Source organism: Garra rufa, chromosome 15, assembly GCF_049309525.1.
Source record: "Garra rufa chromosome 15, GarRuf1.0, whole genome shotgun sequence".
NCBI classification, from domain to species: Eukaryota; Metazoa; Chordata; class Actinopteri; order Cypriniformes; family Cyprinidae; genus Garra; species Garra rufa.
The window spans coordinates 11,634,783-11,654,454 of NC_133375.1; the positions used below are offsets into that span (position 1 = coordinate 11,634,783).

General features: G+C 34.7%; 2 protein-coding genes across 4 annotated transcripts; both read left to right on the top strand.

The window, feature by feature from the left end:
- Positions 1–720: 720 nt before the first annotated feature.
- Positions 721–11,006, top strand: LOC141287361 (CMP-N-acetylneuraminate-beta-galactosamide-alpha-2,3-sialyltransferase 2-like). Of its 3 annotated transcripts, none has more exons than XM_073819493.1 (8): positions 721–1,017; positions 5,207–5,317; positions 5,410–5,572; positions 8,168–8,361; positions 8,435–8,614; positions 9,888–9,933; positions 10,267–10,386; positions 10,490–11,006. In XM_073819493.1, coding segments are annotated over exons 1-8 (984 nt in total). In that variant the 5' UTR covers positions 721–1,015; the 3' UTR covers positions 10,658–11,006. The 3 variants fall into 3 exon arrangements, with proteins under 3 accessions (XP_073675594.1, XP_073675595.1, XP_073675593.1); XM_073819494.1 differs by having other exon boundaries at positions 5,207–5,298; XM_073819492.1 differs by having other exon boundaries at positions 5,207–5,572.
- A 2,740-nt stretch (positions 11,007–13,746) lies between these two features.
- pop5 (POP5 homolog, ribonuclease P/MRP subunit) lies at positions 13,747–19,444 on the top strand. The gene is made up of 5 exons (XM_073819738.1): positions 13,747–13,815; positions 13,899–14,041; positions 14,222–14,371; positions 14,480–14,563; positions 19,041–19,444. The coding sequence occupies exons 1-5, from the start codon at positions 13,796–13,798 to the stop codon at positions 19,148–19,150; spliced, it is 507 nt and encodes a 168-aa protein (XP_073675839.1). The 5' UTR covers positions 13,747–13,795; the 3' UTR covers positions 19,151–19,444.
- Positions 19,445–19,672: the final 228 nt, after the last annotated feature.

Consider the following 19,672-nt stretch of genomic DNA (forward strand, 5'->3'; position numbering starts at 1 on the left):
AGGTGTTGAAAAAATTAATGTTAACCACTCATTCTTGGTAGTTTCATCTTTCGGAAGGGCATAAAACAAATTCACTCTCACAGCGCAGGGCGTCTTCTTGACATGATGTAACGTTAATCCATGTGAAAATGGTAGGCCTACTGTTTGTGGGCGGGCAAGTTGTTTGCGAAATTGAACGTGGGCGGACATTACGCAAATGTGTAGCTCGTGACGTGTGGCCGTTACAGAAAAAAGATTCGAATTGCTGACGACTCGTTTAGGCGAATGTGAGCCGACTCTTTTTTTTGTTAGACAAAAACTTCATTTATAGTGCACTGTCGGCGTCACAACTTTGCAGATAGTTTATGTTCACATACAGCTACATGACACACTACATGAAATATCATATTTGAAAAGGCATAATAGGGGCACTTTAAAATACATCACTTTATCTTGCCCAGTTTCTTTCCTGTTCTGTGCACCATTTTAATAGTACTGCCTCTTCATTTTTTAACACTAACGCACACGACTGACTATAAAACATTTACCAAATGTTGTCACAACGCATTGTCAGAACCCCGACGTATGGCCCTATGCAATCGATTATAAGATAAGATAAGGGTATGTACTGTACACAAGGAAAGATGACGGCACTATAAAGGAACACCTGGAACAATCAAAGTCCAAGGGTGGGTGGGTAGTGTTACCATAGAAATGCATAATTCCGAGTCCAGGAACGTGACCAGCACCTAGTAGAACGTTACATGTTGTCGTCATCTCGAAATTACGGTAATTGCAACCTAGCATGAAAGTTGCTTGAAGGCAGATAAAAATCTAAATAACATACAGGAACCACAAACACTCAACATACGTCTAGAGATGACACAGGCGATCTGTAACACCCACATTGTATGTCATTAATTTTAGTGACTGAGCGATTTGTTTGACAAGACTAACAAGTTGTACACCCTTTTACACAATCCTGACAATGCGACCAAGGTTCACAGACATCGCTGGATTCAAAGCTAGACAGTAAATGTGAGTAAATGTGTGGTTTTTGTCTATTTTTTTTAGTAATTCGAAATTCTTAGTCCCTTTTTACTGTTGCTTATGAGTTTGATGGTTACAATGAATCTGATAGGCCTGCTTAAATGAACTTAACGTCTTAATTCAGCCTTGAAAATGGTATGTCATAAAATTCGTCTCTTGATTGTTAATGTATTAGTGTTGTCACGGTACCAAAATTTCAGTATTCGGTACCAATACCAGTGAAAATCCACGGTTCTCGGTACCAATTTCGGTACCAAAGTAAAACGCAATAACATTAATTGAACAACACACTATTTTTTTATTAATAAAGTTAAAGAAAAATAAAATGTGCAAAAACCAATGTCATTCGTTATACTTATCTAAATTTAGTTTCAGCTTTTCCAAGTAATAAACGTATTTCAAGGATTGTAAACATTTTAATAATTAAATAACAACTAAATAAATTACAGGCATTCAAAAATGCACACAAGCTTCATCCAAAAGTTTGTTTCTGCTGCTTCTAAAAACATCTGTACTGTTGTCTGTTTTAGAGTTTGCTGGGGTGTTTCATGATCTTCCTCAATCTGCAGCTGTAAAAAGAAAATATAATACATTTAAGTAAAGCAGTGGGCTAAGTCTGACCAGATGCAACATTAGATCATTGACACCAGCAAAAATATTAATTTTCAGTAAATAACAAACCTCAGCTTTTATAATAAATTTAGATAAGATTACATATATTAAGTTAACTGTCTATCACAGATAGAAACTGCAGTACTGAAAACTCTTTACAATACGATTTCATTTGTTAGACAACATGACCTTACAAAAAAAAAAACAGTAGTTATATGGCAATTCTTCTTCTTAAGGTTAGGCTAATTTCAACATTTACTAATCCATAAAATCGTGTTAAACATGAACAAACATGAATGATCATGTGTTTGTATTGAATAACATTTTGAATTAATATTGTAAAAATATATTGTTCACTTAAGTTTGTTAGATAATGCATGAATTTGATCTTATTGTAAAGTATGACAAAACTAAACTGGAGATCAAACGTGTTTTATTTGACTGTACTTTTATTTCATCCAAACTGCGTTCATATTTAATAATAAAAAGCTTTATAAACCTGCTAGAGTTATCCAGCCAAGAATAAGGACGTTTTCTGACAGACTGATATTAAGGACATAAACATTGTTAACGATACATTTGTACATTCTTTAACACGCATATTTTGGATAAACAGGTCATTTGTGTGTATAAATAGTACATATATCATGTCTTTCTTTTTTCTTTTACCCTAATAAAAATTATGGGAGCGTTAAATAGCTCAAAATCGTTCTAAGGCACAGCATATTAGCGTTAGCCGCTTATGCTAATGATTAACTACATTACAATCCGACATTCAAATTAAAATATGCAATAACTTTCTTAACAGAAGCTCTAAATATGAAATTAAATTGAAACATACCGTACTTGAACTCATTAATTTGATCCTGCAGTCAGCCTTCACTGTGTTTTGTTCAGTTTGATGCGTTTCCTTATTTTGAGAGAACCTAGACGATCTATGATGTTCGCATTCTTCAGCCGAAAATCAAAAATGTTTGGAGCATGCCTGGCTCTTCCTTGTAAAAAAGTGGATTCAGAGCGACCGCATCAGCAGCAGCGCCAAAGAGAGCGCAACTGCGCACTGCGCACCTTTTAGATAGCGCGTCAAGTACCGGGTCGACCGGATAGTCGGTACCACCGGTACTAAAAAAAACCTGGAAACATAACATTTTAATTTTTTTAGTACCGACTTGGTACCGAAGTACCGGGACTTTTGACAACACTATAATGTATATATTTTTTCATTATTCATATTTTTTAAGTTTCATTATTAATATTATAATGTGTAATACAAATGTAACATTAAAGCACTGTTACTGTTAATGCACTTCTGGGCCAAATCCTGACTGATAGCAACCCATTCTTTCATAATCACTTCTTGGAGTTTGTCAGAATTAGTGGGTTTTTGTTTGTCCACCCGCCTCTTGAGGATTGACCACAAGTTCTCAATGGGATTAAGATCTGGGGAGTTTCCAGGCCATGGACCCAAAATTTAAACGTTTTGGTCCCCGAGCCACTTAGTTATCACTTTTGCCTTATGGCACGGTGCTCCATCGTGCTGGAAAATGCATTGTTCTTCACCAAACTGTTGTTGGATTGTTGGAAGAAGTTGCTGTTGGAGGGTGTTTTGGTACCATTCTTTATTCATGGCTGTGTTTTTGGGCAAAATTGTGAGTGAGCCCACTCCCTTGGATGAGAAGCAACCCCACACATGAATGGTCTCAGGATGCTTTACTGTTGGCATGACACAGGACTGATGGTAGCGCTCACCTTTTCTTCTCCGGACAAGCCTTTTTCCAGATGCCCCAAACAATCGGAAAGAGGCTTCATCGGAGAATATGACTTTGCCCCAGTCCTCAGCAGTCCATTCGCCATACTTTTTGCAGAAGATCAATCTGTCCCTGATGTTTCTTTTGGAGAGAAGTGGCTTCTTTGCTGCCCTTCTTGACACCAGGCCATCTTCCAAAAGTCTTGGCCTCACTGTGCGTTCAGATGCGCACACACCTGCCTGCTGCCATTCCTGAGCAAGCTCTGCACTGGTGGACACTCCGATCCCGCAGCCGAATCCTCTTTAGGAGACCATCCTGGCGCTTACTGGACTTTCTTGGACGCCCTGAAGCCTTCTTAACAAGAATTGAACCTCTTTCCTTGAAGTTCTTGATGATCCTATAAATTGTTGATTTAGGTGCAATCTTAGTAGCCACAATATCCTTGCCTGTGAAGCCATTTTTATGCAACGCAATGATGGCTGCACGCGTTTCTTTGCACGTCACCACGGTTAACAATGGAAGAACAATGATTTCAAGCATCACCCTCCTTTTAACATGTCAAGTCTGCCATTCTAACCCAATCAGCCTGACATAATGATCTCCAGCCTTGTGCTCGTCAACATTCTCACCTGAGTTAACAAGACGATTACTGAAATGATCTCAGCAGGTCCTTTAATGACAGCAATGAAATGCGGTGGAAAGTTTTTTTTCGGGATTAAGTTAATTTTCATGGCAAAGAAGGACTATGCAATTCATCTGATCACTCTTCATAACATTCTGGAGTATATGCAAATTGCTATTATAAAAACTTAAGCAGCAACTTTTCCAATTTCCAATATTTATGTAATTCTCAAAACTTTTGGCCACGACTGTAATTTTACGAAGCTACAAGAAAAAACTACTTTATACCACATTTTCGTCTCTACTGGGCACTTGTGGACGTGCCGACCCAGATCAATAGATTTTAATAGCTTTCATACAGCATGCGTCTTTCTCTGCGTGTAAACAAGGCACGGCACATGTTCAACTTCAAAACGCCGGATCTGGGTCAGCGCCACCACACGGATGCGTTGTGGTATTCTCGTAAACGCATGAAATAAAGTCTTTTTTTTTTCTTTGCGCAAAAAAAAATACTCTCGTAGCTTGGTAAAAATTACAGTTGAACCACTGATGTCACATGGACTACTTTGTTGATTATCTTGGTACTTTTCTGGGCCTTGAACATTGTAGTACCCTTGCTGTCTATGGGAGGATTTTATCAAAAATATCTAAATTTGTGTTTTCGGAGAAGAACAAAGATCTTATGAGTTTGGAACAACATGAGGGTGAGTAATTACTGACAATTTTTAGTTTTGGGTGAACTATCCCTTTAAGTACTATGGCAAATGAAGATAATTGACGACACACCTGAACATAATGACACAATAAAACAGAATCAATCATGAGGGAAAACTAGGTCAGGGAGAAACAGTCCATAAGTGTACCACTATTATGCTGCTCGATATTGCAAATATGTGCGTGTTACCATAATCATGAACACTAGTTTGTAACCCAGTCAGTTTTACTGTTTACTGCACTTTGTTACTCTTTTAGTTATTTACCGATAGCAGCTAATAAAACAAAAGTCTGAAACATTCAAAGAAAATAGATTACCTCCTCATTGCGAAATAAGATAAATAGCTGTGGATGAATCAACTGAAAAATGCTGAATTACAAGTCTGACAGAGCTGAACTTACACACCCCTTTTTTAATCCTTTATTCCCATAAATAATGCCTTTTATTTATTATTGCTCTTCATTGTCATGTTTTTTTTTAGGTTTCTGCAAGTCTCATGCAAAAAGGTGCCAGAGGAATCACCTAAACTAGCCCAAAATCAGAGTGTGGAATCTCCTCAGTATTCAAAATGGGGTATTGTAAACGCAAAAAGGTCATCTTTATCGTTCTGTTGAGTGCTGCCATCTTCACTGTGACCATGCTGAAAGTTCCTTATAGTCATTTTAAACATTTGATGAACAATAGCTTGGTGGACAATCTCCTTCATGAAGAACCATGTGCCTGTGCGGAGCGCTGTTTGGCCGCTAGTGACGATGATTGGTTTTCTGAACGCTTCAGAGATGACGTTCATCCTCTGCTCTCCCTCAGTAACAGCGAGCTCTCTGACAGCATCTTTAAATGGTGGCAGGTATTCAGTTCATTGACTTTTTTGTGTTAAAACTGTCTCTCATTTGTTACCTCAGCCTAAAATATACAGTAAGCTTGAGTGTCTGTCTTTCAGAATTTAAGAGAATTTAAGCATTGAGAATGCTTTCAAATTATACAGTAGAGACCAAATGATTGGACACACAGTTATTTGTAGTTTTTTTTACTTTTAAAACTGGATTTTCCAAAAGATGGGCAAAAATCTTACACTAAACCATGAATGAGAAGGTGTGTCCAAACTTTTGGTCTGTACTGTATATATGAGAGATTTGTCATTGATCTTATGTTGTGGTAGCACCCAACAGTTTTAAAATGTCAAGCAATATGAATAACCGGTTCTGGTTTGTTTTGTTGTTGTACTAAATTCCTTTGCCTGACATTTTACTTTGTCCGTGGGGTGTGGCCAATTCCATTTATATGCACAATGTATAGGAGTTAGTTCTTTGAATTCTTGCTTGTCAAAGAAGAGTATTAGATGCCATCTTTCCAGTTATAAAATGTAGATATGTAAGGAAGTGTGTGTGTGTGTGTGTGTGTGTGTGTGTGTGTGTGTGTGTTTGTTTTTGTGACATATCAGGACACAAATTGGTGTAATAACATGGGTATGACATAGGTATTACAAGGAGAGGGTGACTTATGAGGACATTGCCCATGTCCCCACTTTTCAAAAGGCTTATAAATCATACAGAATACGTTTTTTTGAGAATGTAAAGATATGCACAGTCTCCTGTGAGGGCTAGGTTTAGGTGTAGGGAAGGTGTAGGGTGATAGCAAATATCGTTTGTACAGTATAAAAACCATTACGTCTATGGAATGTCCCCACAATTCACAAAAACAAACGTGTGTGTGTGTGTGTGTGTGTGTGTGTGTATACACTACTATTTAGAAGTTTGGAATCTGTAAGATGTTTGTTAGTTACTTTGCTTTCCTATTTTGAAAAATTATGATTCAAAATAAGTAGTGTTCAAAATAAATAATGTTCTGTTTGAATATACACTACTAGTCAAAATTTTATACACTTTATACACTATACCAAAATATTTTTTATTAATAATAAATGTTTTTTTTTTTTTGATCAGCAAATCAGAATATTAGAATGATTTCTGAAGGATCACGTGACTGAAGTAATGAAGCTAAAAATTCAACTTTGAAATCACAAGAATAAATTACATTTTAAAATATATTAAAATAGAAAACAGTTATTTTAAATGGTAAAAAGTAAATGTTACTGTTTTTGCTGTACTTAGGATATTTAATTTTTTTTTTTTTAAATATTACTGTTCAAAAACTTTTGAAAAAGTTAAGGGAGCACTTAAAATCACACATTGGATTTCATTTAAACAAAATCTTCAAATTTAAAATCTTTAATCATTGTGTCATTCGTTGAAAACAAAGTGATGTGACAAGTGAACCTCAGAGAACATTATAAAATAATTTAAAAATGCAGTTCATGAGCCCTTTAATTGACTTGGTGTTATACTGTGATGATTAAGTGTTCCTTATTATGATCAATATTAAAAACGGCTGTGCTGCTTAATATTGTTATGAAAACTGTGATTGTTTTAAAAAAAATTCAAGATTCTTTGATGAATGGAAAGTTCAAAAGAACTGCATTTATTTTAAAGAAATATTTTGCAACATTATAAATGTCTTTACTGTCATTTTCGATCAATTAAATGTCGCCTTGCTAAATATTGTGTGTGTGTGTGTGTGTGTGTGTGTGTGTGTGTGTGTGTGTGTGTGTGTGTGTGTGTGTGTGTGTGTGTGTGTGTATGTGTGTGTGTGTGTGTACCTGGTATTCATCACGTTGTGGGGACCAAATGTCCCCACAAGGATAGGAATACCAGTAGATTTTGACCTTGTGGGGACATTTCTTAGGTCCCCATGAGGAAACAAGCTTATAAATCATGCACAATGAGTTTTTTTGATGAAGTAAAAGTATGCACAATCTCCTGTGAGGGCTAGGTTTAGGTGTAGGGTAGGTGTAGGGCCATAGAAAGTATGGTTTGTACAGTATGAAAACCATTACGCCTATGGAATGTCCCCATAAAACATGTAAACCCAACATGTGTGTGTGTGTGTGTGTGTGTGTGTGTGTGTGTGTGTGTGTGTGTGTGTGTGTGTGTGTGTGTTTGTTTTTGTGACATATCAGGACACAAATTTGTGTAATAACATGGGTATGACATAGGTATTACAAGGAGAGGGTGACTTATGAGGACATTGCCCATGTCCCCACTTTTCAAAAGGCTTATAAATCATACAGAATACCCTTTTTTGAGAATGTAAAGATATGCACAGTCTCCTGTGAGGGCTAGGTTTAGGTGTAGGGAAGGTGTAGGGTGATAGCAAATATCGTTTGTACAGTATAAAAACCATTACGTCTATGGAATGTCCCCACAATTCACAAAAACAAACGTGTGTGTGTGTGTGTGTGTGTGTGTGTGTGTGTGTGTGTTTTAATGTCTTTTAATTAACAGGTTTTTGTTTTGTCATTTTTGTTTGATTATGATTTCATGTTGATGGTAGAAGTGTACTTTTCTGACAACTGACGACATATTTGTTTTTAATCTATCCACAGACTCTACAATCTACTAGGAGCAAAGCTAATTACACCGAAGTGATTCAGAAGCTGTTTTCTGTCATTCCCGGAGAGGATCGATACAGAGATGCCGACTCGTCACGCTGCCGAACCTGTGCTGTGGTGGGGAACTCCGGGAACCTTCTAGGATCCTTCTATGGTCCTCTTATAGACAACCACGATTTTGTAATGAGGTAAACTAATATTTTAGTAATCAAGAAGCTAATTATGATGAAGATTGAAATATTTAAATTCTGCTTTTCACAGGATGAATAAGGCACCAGTTGAAGGCTTTGAGAAAGATGTGGGTTACAAGACAACCCACCGTATCATGTACCCAGAAAGTGCCATCCATCTAGATAGTGACACACACCTGGTGCTGTTGCCCTTCAAACTACTGGATATCCAGTGGGTCACCAGTGCTCTAAGTGATGGATCTATCAAACGGTGAGAGAACGGAAATGGTCACATCTGACCACATATTAACCAGAGAAAAGAAAGGATTTTATTTTTCATATTATATTTATATTATATACAGCTGAGGTCAAAAGTTTACATACACCTTGCGGAATCTGCAAAATGTTAATTATTTGACCAAAATAAGAGGGATCATAAAAAATGCATGTTTTTTTAATTTAGTACTGACCTGAATAAGATATTTACATATAGTCCACAAGAGAAAATAATAGTTGAATTTATAAAAGTTACCCCATTCAAAAGTTTACATACACTTGATTCTTAATACTGTGTTGTTACCTGAATGATCCACAGCTGTGTTTTTTGATTTAGTGGTAGTTGTTCATAAATCCATTGTGTGTCCTGAACAGTTAAACTGTCTGCTGTTCTTCAGAAAAATCCTTCAGGTCCCACAAATTCATTGGTTTTCCAGAATTTATGAGCATTTTAACTCTTTCCAACAATGGCTGTTTTATTTTGAGATCCGTCTCTTCACACTGAGGACAATATGCAACTGTTGAATCCTTCAGTAGTTGCTCCAGAAGGAAAAACAATGCAAGAGCTGGTGGTGAAAAATTTTGAACAGAATGGAGATATATAAATTATTCTTATTTTATTCAAATATAAATATAAAAAAAAAATCAGTTAGTATTGCTCTTAAGAGGCTACAAAGGACACTTATGTTTCTCATATGACAAAATAAGTTAAATTTACCCTGATCTTCAAATTCAAAAGTTTTCACCCCCCAGCTCTTAATGCATTGTGTTTCCTTCTGGAGCATCAGTGAGTGTTTGAACCTTCAGTAACAGTTGAATATGAGTCCCTCAGTTGTCCTCAGTTTGAAAAGATGGATCTCAAAATCATACAGTCATTGGTGGACAGGGTGTAAATACACAAATTGCTGGAAAACCAAAGAATTTGTGGGGCCTGAAGGATTTTTCTGAAGAACAGCGGGCAGTTTAACTGTTTAGGATGAACAAGAGACTCATGAATAACTATCATTAAAAAAGCGGGGTAATTTGATAAATTCAACTATTATTTTCTCTTGTGGGCTATATGTAAATGTCTTTTATGTGAAATATCTTATTTAGGTCAGTACTAAATAAAAACAACAAAAAAACCCATGCATTTTGTATGATCCCTTTTATTTTGGTAAAATTAACATTTTGCAGATTCTCCAACTAAACTTTGTTTAGTCATTCATTTAAGTAAAATATGTTTTTATGTCTTTCTGTTAACCTTTTTTTCTCTTAATGTATTACAGAACACGGTTTAAGGTTATAGACAAGCTACAAGCCAACAAAGACAAAGTAAGACCAGTAACCTTTTAACAATAAAAATTAGAGACATTTGATCTGACAAAATCGGGTGTAGGGAAGCACACCTTCTCTCTACAAACTGCACCAAGGAGACTAATGTTATGATACACAGACTTGGCTTGGGATAATTATACATTACATGTAATGTGAACCTTTTAGCATCACCACAATACTTAATACTTCAAACACTCATGCAGATATTTTTTATATACTTGTTCATCTGAATCAGCTTTAGAATCAAGTTCAGAGTCCCAGATTTTCTCAGCCTCTTCAATCTCATTGTAGTTTCTGAAGTGGCTTATAATCATCTTCTCGTTCATCCAGGCAATGGTTTTGCACCCTGCTTTCATCTATTATGTGCGCGCTACATGGCTGCATCTTAGGCGATCTTATCCATCCACGGGTTTCCTCGTTCTAATGTTCGCCCTGCACATCTGCGATGAGGTAAAGCTTTTAACAGTCACTGATCGTGTGGCTTCACTGTCTGGGGTTTGTGTTCTGTGCACTAATCTCAGCTACTTTTGCTGATGTGTTTTCCTGTGCTTAGGTCAGTGTGTTTGGCTTTGGTGCGAACGGTAAAGGCACTTGGCACCACTATTTCGAAGAAATGCCCAAGAAATTCAAACGCACCGGTCAACACCCTGGAGGGCTTGAACACCAGATCATCTCAGAACTTCACCAAAGGAATTTAATTGATCTATACACAGGGTGGTGAGAAGGACAATGGGTTTAAGTAATGGGATTATTTATTGATAATAATACATGATACTTGTACTGATACTGGCTACCATTCAAGTGTGTTGGCTCTATAATGTACTGATTAAAAGTGACAGACTTTTATGTTAAAAAAAAAAAATTCTATCTCCAATAAATGCTGTTGCATTTATAAATTGAGTGTGTTTGTGTGTGCAAGTAAAATAATATTTACATTAAGCAACATTTGTATATGTTTAAAGCCAGCCACATTCAAGGCAATCATTTTTTTTATCATTGTACATTTTGGTGTTTCACTTGCACATGATCATTAAGAGAACTGCACTATTAAACTAGTTTTGAAGTTTTGACACATTCTTCATTTCTGTTCAATCCTTAAACTGGATCTGCAACCCTTGTCACTTTACAAGAGACATTATTTTGATATCTGCATGACAACAAATGTAAGTTATTTATGAAGATGTGTTTTGGATAATAAATATCTACTATCTTGATATTTAAAATCTCAGTTGATGGAAATGATGGTGGAATTTTCATTTTGATTGAACTATTCACTCAATAAAGGTTCCAAAGGGCGTTTCAGTGAACAGTTACATTTTGAAGAACATTTTAAAAATCTAAAGAACCTTTTTCCACTATAAAGAACCTTTTCTGCATTTGAAAGTTTCCATGGATGTTCAAAGTCGCTCTTAGAACCGTTGATGCCAATAAATAACCTTTATTTTTTAAGTGTATTAAAGGAGCTACTTCTACCTGATGTGTGTGTGTCACCAGGAGAATGTGTTGTTGTGGTCTAGTCCACAACAAATTTCGAGGACAATAAAGTATACTACTACTAAAACAAAAATATATATCTCTGGGATCAGGAGCACAAGATTCAGGACCACCAGACTTTACACAAACATTCTTTTCTCTTCTAACAACCTGTCTACAAATATGCTGGCCCTGAAAATCAACATTTACTTACTGCTTGCTCCATTTCTGCAAATCAATTTTTAAGAATGAATGAGTTGCTTAGGTCTTCGTCAACGACACGCTTGCTCCACCTGCTGGTAAACATAATAACAGCAGAAAGAGCAACTGCTATTCCTGCAGTTCCCGGATGTGCAATGTTGAATATTCTTCCGAATTTAACGCGAAATAAAATAGGGCGCAAATTGACTGTCGAAATATTATAGGTGGTATTTTTAAACCGACTTAATAAGTTCTGAATATGTTCTACAGTTTACAATACAGTTAACAAAAATAAAATAATAAAATATATAATAAATAATAAAAAACTAACAGAAAAATTTTGAATTCAGATTCCCTTTATTTTCCTATTACAGTGCTGGGCAATGATTAATCGTGATTAATCGTATTCAAAATAAAAGTTTTTGTTTATATAAAGCTATTTGTTATACTGTGTATAATTATTATGTGTATATATAAGACACATATACAGTTTATATATATATATATATATATATATATATATATATATATATATATATATATATATATTACTTGTCTAGAAAATCCTTCTTGATTTAAGAATTTTTAGATATTTTGGCTGGAAACAAGACAAAAAGTCTAAGTAAGAAAAGCATTTTTTTGCAGTGTACATATTTCTATTCATATAATTTATGTTATATAAAAATATATTTAATATACAAACATGACATATTTCTCTCTATGTATATACACATGCATGTGTGTGTATTTATATATACATAATAAATATACACAGTACACAAACATATATTATGTACACAAAAACTGTTATTTACCTTATAAAGGATATTAATTATTATTCATAGGAAAAGTTCAAAATATTCACTATCAGCATGATAATAAATGAATGACAATTAATAATAAATGTATACATGTTATTCAAACAAAAAAAATGATTGAATAGAATAAACAAGAAAATTAAAACTAAGAAATAGGATGTCAGCATACATCCATTAATAAATACTATTATGTAACCAAATCTCAGCCTGGTCTCATAACCAGTCCATCTCTCTTAAAATGTCATTTAAAATAACAGGATGAGAAAAACTGAAGACCAAACTGACAGTGCTGTAAATAAGTCACTGATCTATAATATATTCATATAGAGTTAAAGTCAAAAGCTTACACACACCTTGCAGAATCTGCAAAATGTTAATTATTTTATCATTTATTTATTCATTTATTTATTTTATTATTTTTACTTAGTACTTACCTGAATAAAATGTTTTCATATAGTCCACAAGAGAAAATAGTTGGTAATAGTTTACATACGCTTGATTCTTAATACTGTGGTGTTACCTGAATGATCCACCGCTGTTTTTTTTTTTTTTTTTTTTTTTAGTGATAGTTGTTCATGAGTCCCTTGTTCGTGTGTTTCCTGAACAGTTTAACTGTTTTCTTCAGAAAAAATCCTTCAGGTCCCACAAATTCTTTGGTTTTTCAGCATTTTTGTGTATTTGTACCCTTTCCAGCAATGAATGTAAGATTTTGAGATCCATCTTTTCACACTGAGGACAACTGTGTCCACTTATGTGCAACTATTACAGAAGGTTCAAATGTTCACTGATGCTTCAAAAGGAAAAACTATGCATTAGGGGGTTTAAACTTTTGAACAGAATGAAGATTTTTCTTATTTTGTCTGAATATTATATTTTTTTTTTCATTCAGTACTGCCCTTCAGAAGCTACAGAAGATACTAACATGTTTCTCAGAAGTCAAAATAAGTAAAATGTACCCTTACCTGACCTTATCATCATTCAGGTTACAACACAGTATTAAGAATCAAGTGTATGTGAACTTTTAAACGGGGCCATTTTTATAAATTCAACTATTATTTTCTCTTGTGGACTATATGTAAACTTCTTTTATGTGAAATATATGTTTTCCTTCAGTAAGTTCCCTTTCACACAATGTAAACAATGCTCAATATTCTTCTGTTTTCATTGTGGTTAAGTGGTTACGAAGTACGATATTGCAACTGTGAATGTTGTGATAGTGACAAAAATGACTTATTAAAAAATACATCAGTGATTTTGCTGTCAAACCATCTCCCCGCCCCCTTTGGCCACGATGAATACTATTGGCCCAAAGGAAACCGGAAGTAAAGCGCCGTGTTTTCACAGCCAGTTATGCACGTGTTGGAAATATGGTCCGATTCAAGTCGAGGTAATAAAGGAAAAAGGTTACTTTGCACTTTTTCTTTAACTTCTGAACGATACTGACCTTTCGTTATTCTGTGACCTGTCCAGGTATTTGCTCTGTGAAGTTTGCGTCCGTGATCGGAGCGGTCTTCAGCTGTTGGAGGACAGAACCGTCTACAACGCACTCAGAGCTTCCGTAAACCGAATGCACGGCGATTACGGAGCAGCGGTCTGTAACATAGGGTTGACAGGTAAACACTGTACTTGTTACTAGCTTGAGTTCATTAAGATCTCAACGATATAAGAAATAATCAGACTGCTGCTCATTTTACATTACCGTTACCTTGCAATTATGTAGCGTAAGATTTTGTTTGTGTAGCTCAGTTCAGTGTCTCAGTGCAGAAAGGTAAACATTTGTCCAATGTTCATAGTGAAATACCTGAACGCCCACACTGGAGTGGTCCTGATACGCTCCAGGAAAAAATACTATCAACTCATCTGGTCTGCCCTTCCTTTCATCACCTGCCTTGAGAACAAGGGCCAGAAGGTGCAGTGCTTCCTCAACTGCTTACATGTTGGAGGTAAGAGAGGTTCTGTCAAGTTTAGCCCCCATCTGACATCAAAGTCAACACAATGTTTTAACATGTGCTCCTACAGCCATCCATGCCTTACTCTGATCTCTTCCACAGGAACGATTAGAACCTGTCAGAAGTTTCTTGTTAAATATAACAAACAACAGCTCCACAGAATGCTGCTAGACTGCAAAACAGATGGTAAGTTCTTTGTTACATTACAGGCTATTCTTATTTTTGACCCTGGACCCCAAAACCAGTCTTGAGTAGCAATAGCCAAAAATATAGATTTTTATTTTATGCCAAAAATCATTAGAATATTAAATAATGATCATGTTCCATGAATATATTTTGTAAATTTCCAACTGTTATCATAACTTATTTTTTTTTATTAGTAATATTCATTGCTAAGAACTTCATTTGGACAACTTTAAAGGTGATTTTCTCAGTATTTTAATTTTTTTGCACCCTCGGATTCCAGATTTTAAATAGTTGTATCTCAGCCAGACGTTGTCCTATCCTAACAAACCATACATCAATGGAAAGCTTATTTAAAAATATTACTGGTTTTGTGGTCCAGGGTCACATTTACATACAGAAACCCTAAGAGGCAGTGCATTGTTATTATTTTTCTTTTCTTCTGATCTCAACATAAAAAAACTTCTCATGATGACAACATAATTTTTTCTGTGTTATTGTCAAATAGTATATATGTTTTTTTTTTCCACTCTGTCTATTAGGAGCTTTGGCTGTAGACTAAAAACATGAAAATTAAAATACAAGTGTGTAACGGTCAGCAGTTATCCGACATGACAAATAAAAATCACAAACATGCCACTTGAAAATAAAATATGAATAAGCTGTATGAACTAAGATTCAGAACTTGGAACACAAAAATTACTAGGCAAATCTGAGCAAAAACAACTAAAAATAATTGTTTTCTCATGACTACAATTAAAATGCCGAATAATAATAAAATAACAAATAAACAAACAAACAAACATGTAGACCAGTTTGGAGTAGACGTCACAGTTACGTCACCTGCAGCTTGTAGTCATGTGAAAACAATTGTTTTATGTTGACATCACAAGAAAACAAACTTTTAATGTCGAGATTGTGAGAAAATTAAGGTCCAGATTGCAAAATATGAAAACAAACCTGTTTATGTTGAGATAACACAAAAAAACATCTATTTTATGTCAACATAACAAAAAACTTTAGTATCAGAAGAACGATTTTGTTATATCTAGTTCACAAAGCCACTATTTTGTTATGTCGAGATCACATTAATGATTGTTAATGTTTTTTTTTTTAAAGAAGTCCAAAGTACAGCAAAGACAGTCAAATTTAAAAATATTTTTACTATTTAAAATAACTTTTATTTATTTATTTTAATGCATTTTAAAATGTAATTTATTGTGATTTTAATCACTCCAGTCACATGATCCTTCAGAAATCATTGTAATATTCTGATTTGCTGCTTAAAAACATTAATTGTTATAATTATGTTGAAAACAGCTGAGCAGATTTTTTTTTCATGTTTCTTTGATGAATACAAACTTCAGAAGAACAGCATTTATCTGAAATAGAAAACTTTTATAAATGCCCCCCGAAAGCTGTTTATTTCAGATAAATGCTGATCTTTTAATCTTTCTGTTCATCAAAGAACCCTGAAAAAACTACTCAACTGTTTTAAATAATAATAAATGTTGCTTGAGCAGTAAATCAGCATATTAGAATGATTTTTTTTAAGGATCATGTGACACTGAAGAGTAGAGTAATGATGCTGAAAATTAAGCTTTGATCACAGGAATAAAAAAATATTTAAATAGAAAACAGTTATTTTAAATAGTAAAAAAATATTTCACAATATAACTGCTTTTGCTGTAATTTGGATCAAATAAATGCAAGCTTGATGAGCAGAAGAGACTTCTTTAAAAAAAAAATTACTGTCCAAAAACTATTTGGTAGTGCATAATGCATGCAGCCTTTAAGGGCTCCTGTAATTTTAATCACAAGCCATGCATTTCTGAAAGTGCAATACCATAAACCTGTATGAGTTTCTTTCTTCCGCTAAAACCTCTGTTGTGTTCACCAGAAGAAATTCATACAGGTTTGGAATAATTGCAGGGTGAGTAATTAACAGTGTTGGGGGAAATGCATTACAAGTAACTCGAGTTACGTAATAATATAAATTTTTCCAAGTAACTAGTGAAGTAACGCATTACTTTTTAATAGACAAGAAAATATTTAAGTTACTTTTTCAAATAAATAATGCCAGTTACTTTTTTTTCCCATAAATTTAATCAGTTCATTGATTAAAAAGCTCTACTGTCCCCTAGGGGTGTAACGATACACCAAAGGCACGATTCGGTTCACGGTTTTGGAGCCACGGTTCGGTTCGGTTTCTGTTTGCTGTGGGGTTAGGGTTGATGTCATCTTAACAGCAATGCTAAGGAACAATAGATTCACTTAATAACAAGAACAACTAAACTTTTTCTTTATTAACTTTGCCAACCCATTTTAGTACAGTCAGGATACCCGAGTAAGTTAGACATTTAGACATTTACTTGTCCGAGTTAAAAATTTACTTGTCCGGGGCAAAAAAATGCCTTTTTTGCTGTAAATTAATCCATTCTGAAGCAACAGTCTCATCACTACTCTATAAGGTCTTACTTTAATCTGAATATTTGTGATATTTGCCTTAAATTGATTTCTAGGACACTTTTTAACTTTATTTTCCTAACCTTACTAACTGTATGTGTCATCATTCACATCAAATTCTTAAATTTTATCAATACATCAAATTAGAATAATTAGACTCTGTATGGTTGCACAAATTAAATCAGTATCAACAAACTCCATCTTTCTATTGCACAGGAAAAACCGGGCCTGCAATGAAATTGACATTTAACTGTATTTACTTAGACTGTTTAATGAAGATAAGAGGTTCCAAAAAATGCATTTACACAGTAAAATTGCAAATACATAAATAATGTAATAAGATTAATGTTATACTTTTTTTTAAAACATAAATCTAAAATATTGGAAAAATGCAATACCTTTAAATATAAAATCGAACCACCAATAGGTGGCAGTAGTCACTGTCTTAATGAGCGAGTCACGGATTCAACCATAGATGGATTCAACCAGTTCTTTCACTGACTCGATTCATTAAAAAAAATGCTAAATCATTCAGTACTGAAACACCGCTGTGTTGCTCGGAGATTCACGGAGGTTCTGCTGTTGCTTAGAACTATTTTCGTTTGCAAAAATGGTTAATGATGTGTCTAAAATGTAAGTCAGTTAATATTAACTACTAGTTTATTGAACTACTGTTGTATAAAATCAATGTCACTCACGTTTGCAATCGTAATGGTGCTTTTCTACCGCAGTATGTCTGTTCATGCTTGTTTCTTTGTGTAGCTGTTGAGCCTGTGAGTGTTGATTTTCTGTGAGTCAGATAGCCTGCACGAGCTTGATACTGTCCGTTTTCAGTTATCTTAAGTAATAAAATCAGAATTATGCTCACCAAAGTTTCGTTGCTGCGCTAGTTATTGTTTGTAATTGATGTTTTAATCAGGTTACTTGTCCGGTCGGGCAAGTAAAATCCCCTTTCCCTTGCCCTTTCACAAAATCCACTTGTCCAGGACAAGCGTTAATGTCGAGCCCTGAGTAGTAACCCAGTGTGATCGCTCACTCAAGTCACATGACATGACATGCACTTGGAAAATACTAACTTTAGAATATAATATTTAGAACAAAAGCTCATCATTACTAATACAATTTAATAAAATGTGATAAAATAAAGATGTGTTTAAATTGGTTAAATTAGTTAGAGACAAGTGACGTCAACCTCAACAATGGGCAGCAGGGGGCGTGAGAGTACCGCGATACGCCACGAGAGTTTCGCGATACCTATCGTGGTTGGTGTATCGCGATATTTCGGTTCGGTTTGTAATATCGTTACACCCCTACTGTCCCCATGTTGAGAGAAATCAGAAGTAAGATGTTACTTCAGTTCTAGAATAAATGTGAACATTAATTCATCTCACTCACTAAAAACAGATACAGTATTTCTCAAAATGAGTAAAACCAGTGAAATTCAACGCAAACCTGCAATAATTAAATATGTTAAATAATACAAATATCCTTTCTGATTTTAATTCCATTTTATTAACCGATGTCTATGCTGGCAACCTTCGATGATCCAATTCATCCATACTAATAAGCAAAAATTACTCAAGATAATCTAACATTTGTTTTCCTTTTTTATTGCTGAAGAGTTGACATTTTTTTCTTCTGCAGTCTATTGTACAGACGTCAATTTACTTTTCTCTAAGCCTGAGGCTTTTGGTGTAAAAAGGCTTTTACATTTGCCAAAAATATAACTTTTTACATTAACAACAAACAAACAAGCCCTGCCCAGATTTAAAAAGTAATGCGAAAGTAACGTAACGCATTACTTTCCATAAAAAGTAACTAACGTAATTAGTTACTTTTTTAGGGAGTAACTCAATATTGTAATGCATTACTTTTAAAAGTAACTTTGCCCAACACTGGTAATTAATGCAATGTTCAATTTTGGGTGAACTATTCTTTTAATCTTTTAAGATTCACATACAGTATACTGTATACACATTCTTAACCTCTTTTTCTCTCCCCGTCCACAACACAGCCGAGAAACAAGAGATTAGGAAATCGATCCTGAGCTGTTCCCTGACTACCGTCAGAGAGGAAGAAACTGATGAAGATGGAAGTGATGAAGATGATGAGAAAGAGTCTTAAAAAGTTTTGTTAAATGTGTAGTTCTTGAAGGCATCATGTAACCATGCAGTGATCAGGAAGATCTACTGATACTTTATGTTCTTTATAAAACTGATAGTAAAGAGTTGACGTGGAGCCCTAACATTTTTGATAACAAAAGAAACATTTATGTTTTTGTTTTCTGGAGGATTTTGTTACTTGTAAATGAAGTAAGTCGTTCACATTACTGCTATTGCTATGTGAACTTTGGCCATATGCTGTGTCACGTGTATATTTTTTTCTGTACAGATTAAAATATCTACTGCTGCTTCTGTATGTTATTTTTTAAACGTCTGTTTCAAATAAACCAAATATAAACAGCAATAAATGCTTTGATAGCAAAAACAGGACTATCCGTCTATAAAAAGTATGCGAGTGCGAGATTACACCTACATTACATCACATCTTGCAGTCAAGTGCTCCAATCAGACTGGCTGAATACGCGCATGCGCACTTCGTAAACCCAGAGAGCCTTATAACCCTCATCCGGGTGTTTACGGTTCC

What these genes read in the sequence shown, in the direction of transcription:
- LOC141287361 (XM_073819492.1), top strand. Translation starts at nt 5,294, where the DNA reads ATGGGGTATTGTAAACGCAAAAAGGTCATCTTTATCGTTCTGTTGAGT. An exon ending in AGTGATGGATCTATCAAACG is followed by an intron (nt 8,615 to 9,887) that starts GTGAGAGAACGG and finishes AATGTATTACAG; the next exon opens with AACACGGTTTAAGGTTATAG. An exon ending in CCCTGCACATCTGCGATGAG is followed by an intron (nt 10,387 to 10,489) that starts GTAAAGCTTTTA and finishes TCCTGTGCTTAG; the next exon opens with GTCAGTGTGTTTGGCTTTGG.
- pop5 (XM_073819738.1), top strand. Translation starts at nt 13,796, where the DNA reads ATGGTCCGATTCAAGTCGAG. An exon ending in ATGGTCCGATTCAAGTCGAG is followed by an intron (nt 13,816 to 13,898) that starts GTAATAAAGGAA and finishes TGACCTGTCCAG; the next exon opens with GTATTTGCTCTGTGAAGTTT. An exon ending in CTGTAACATAGGGTTGACAG is followed by an intron (nt 14,042 to 14,221) that starts GTAAACACTGTA and finishes CAATGTTCATAG; the next exon opens with TGAAATACCTGAACGCCCAC.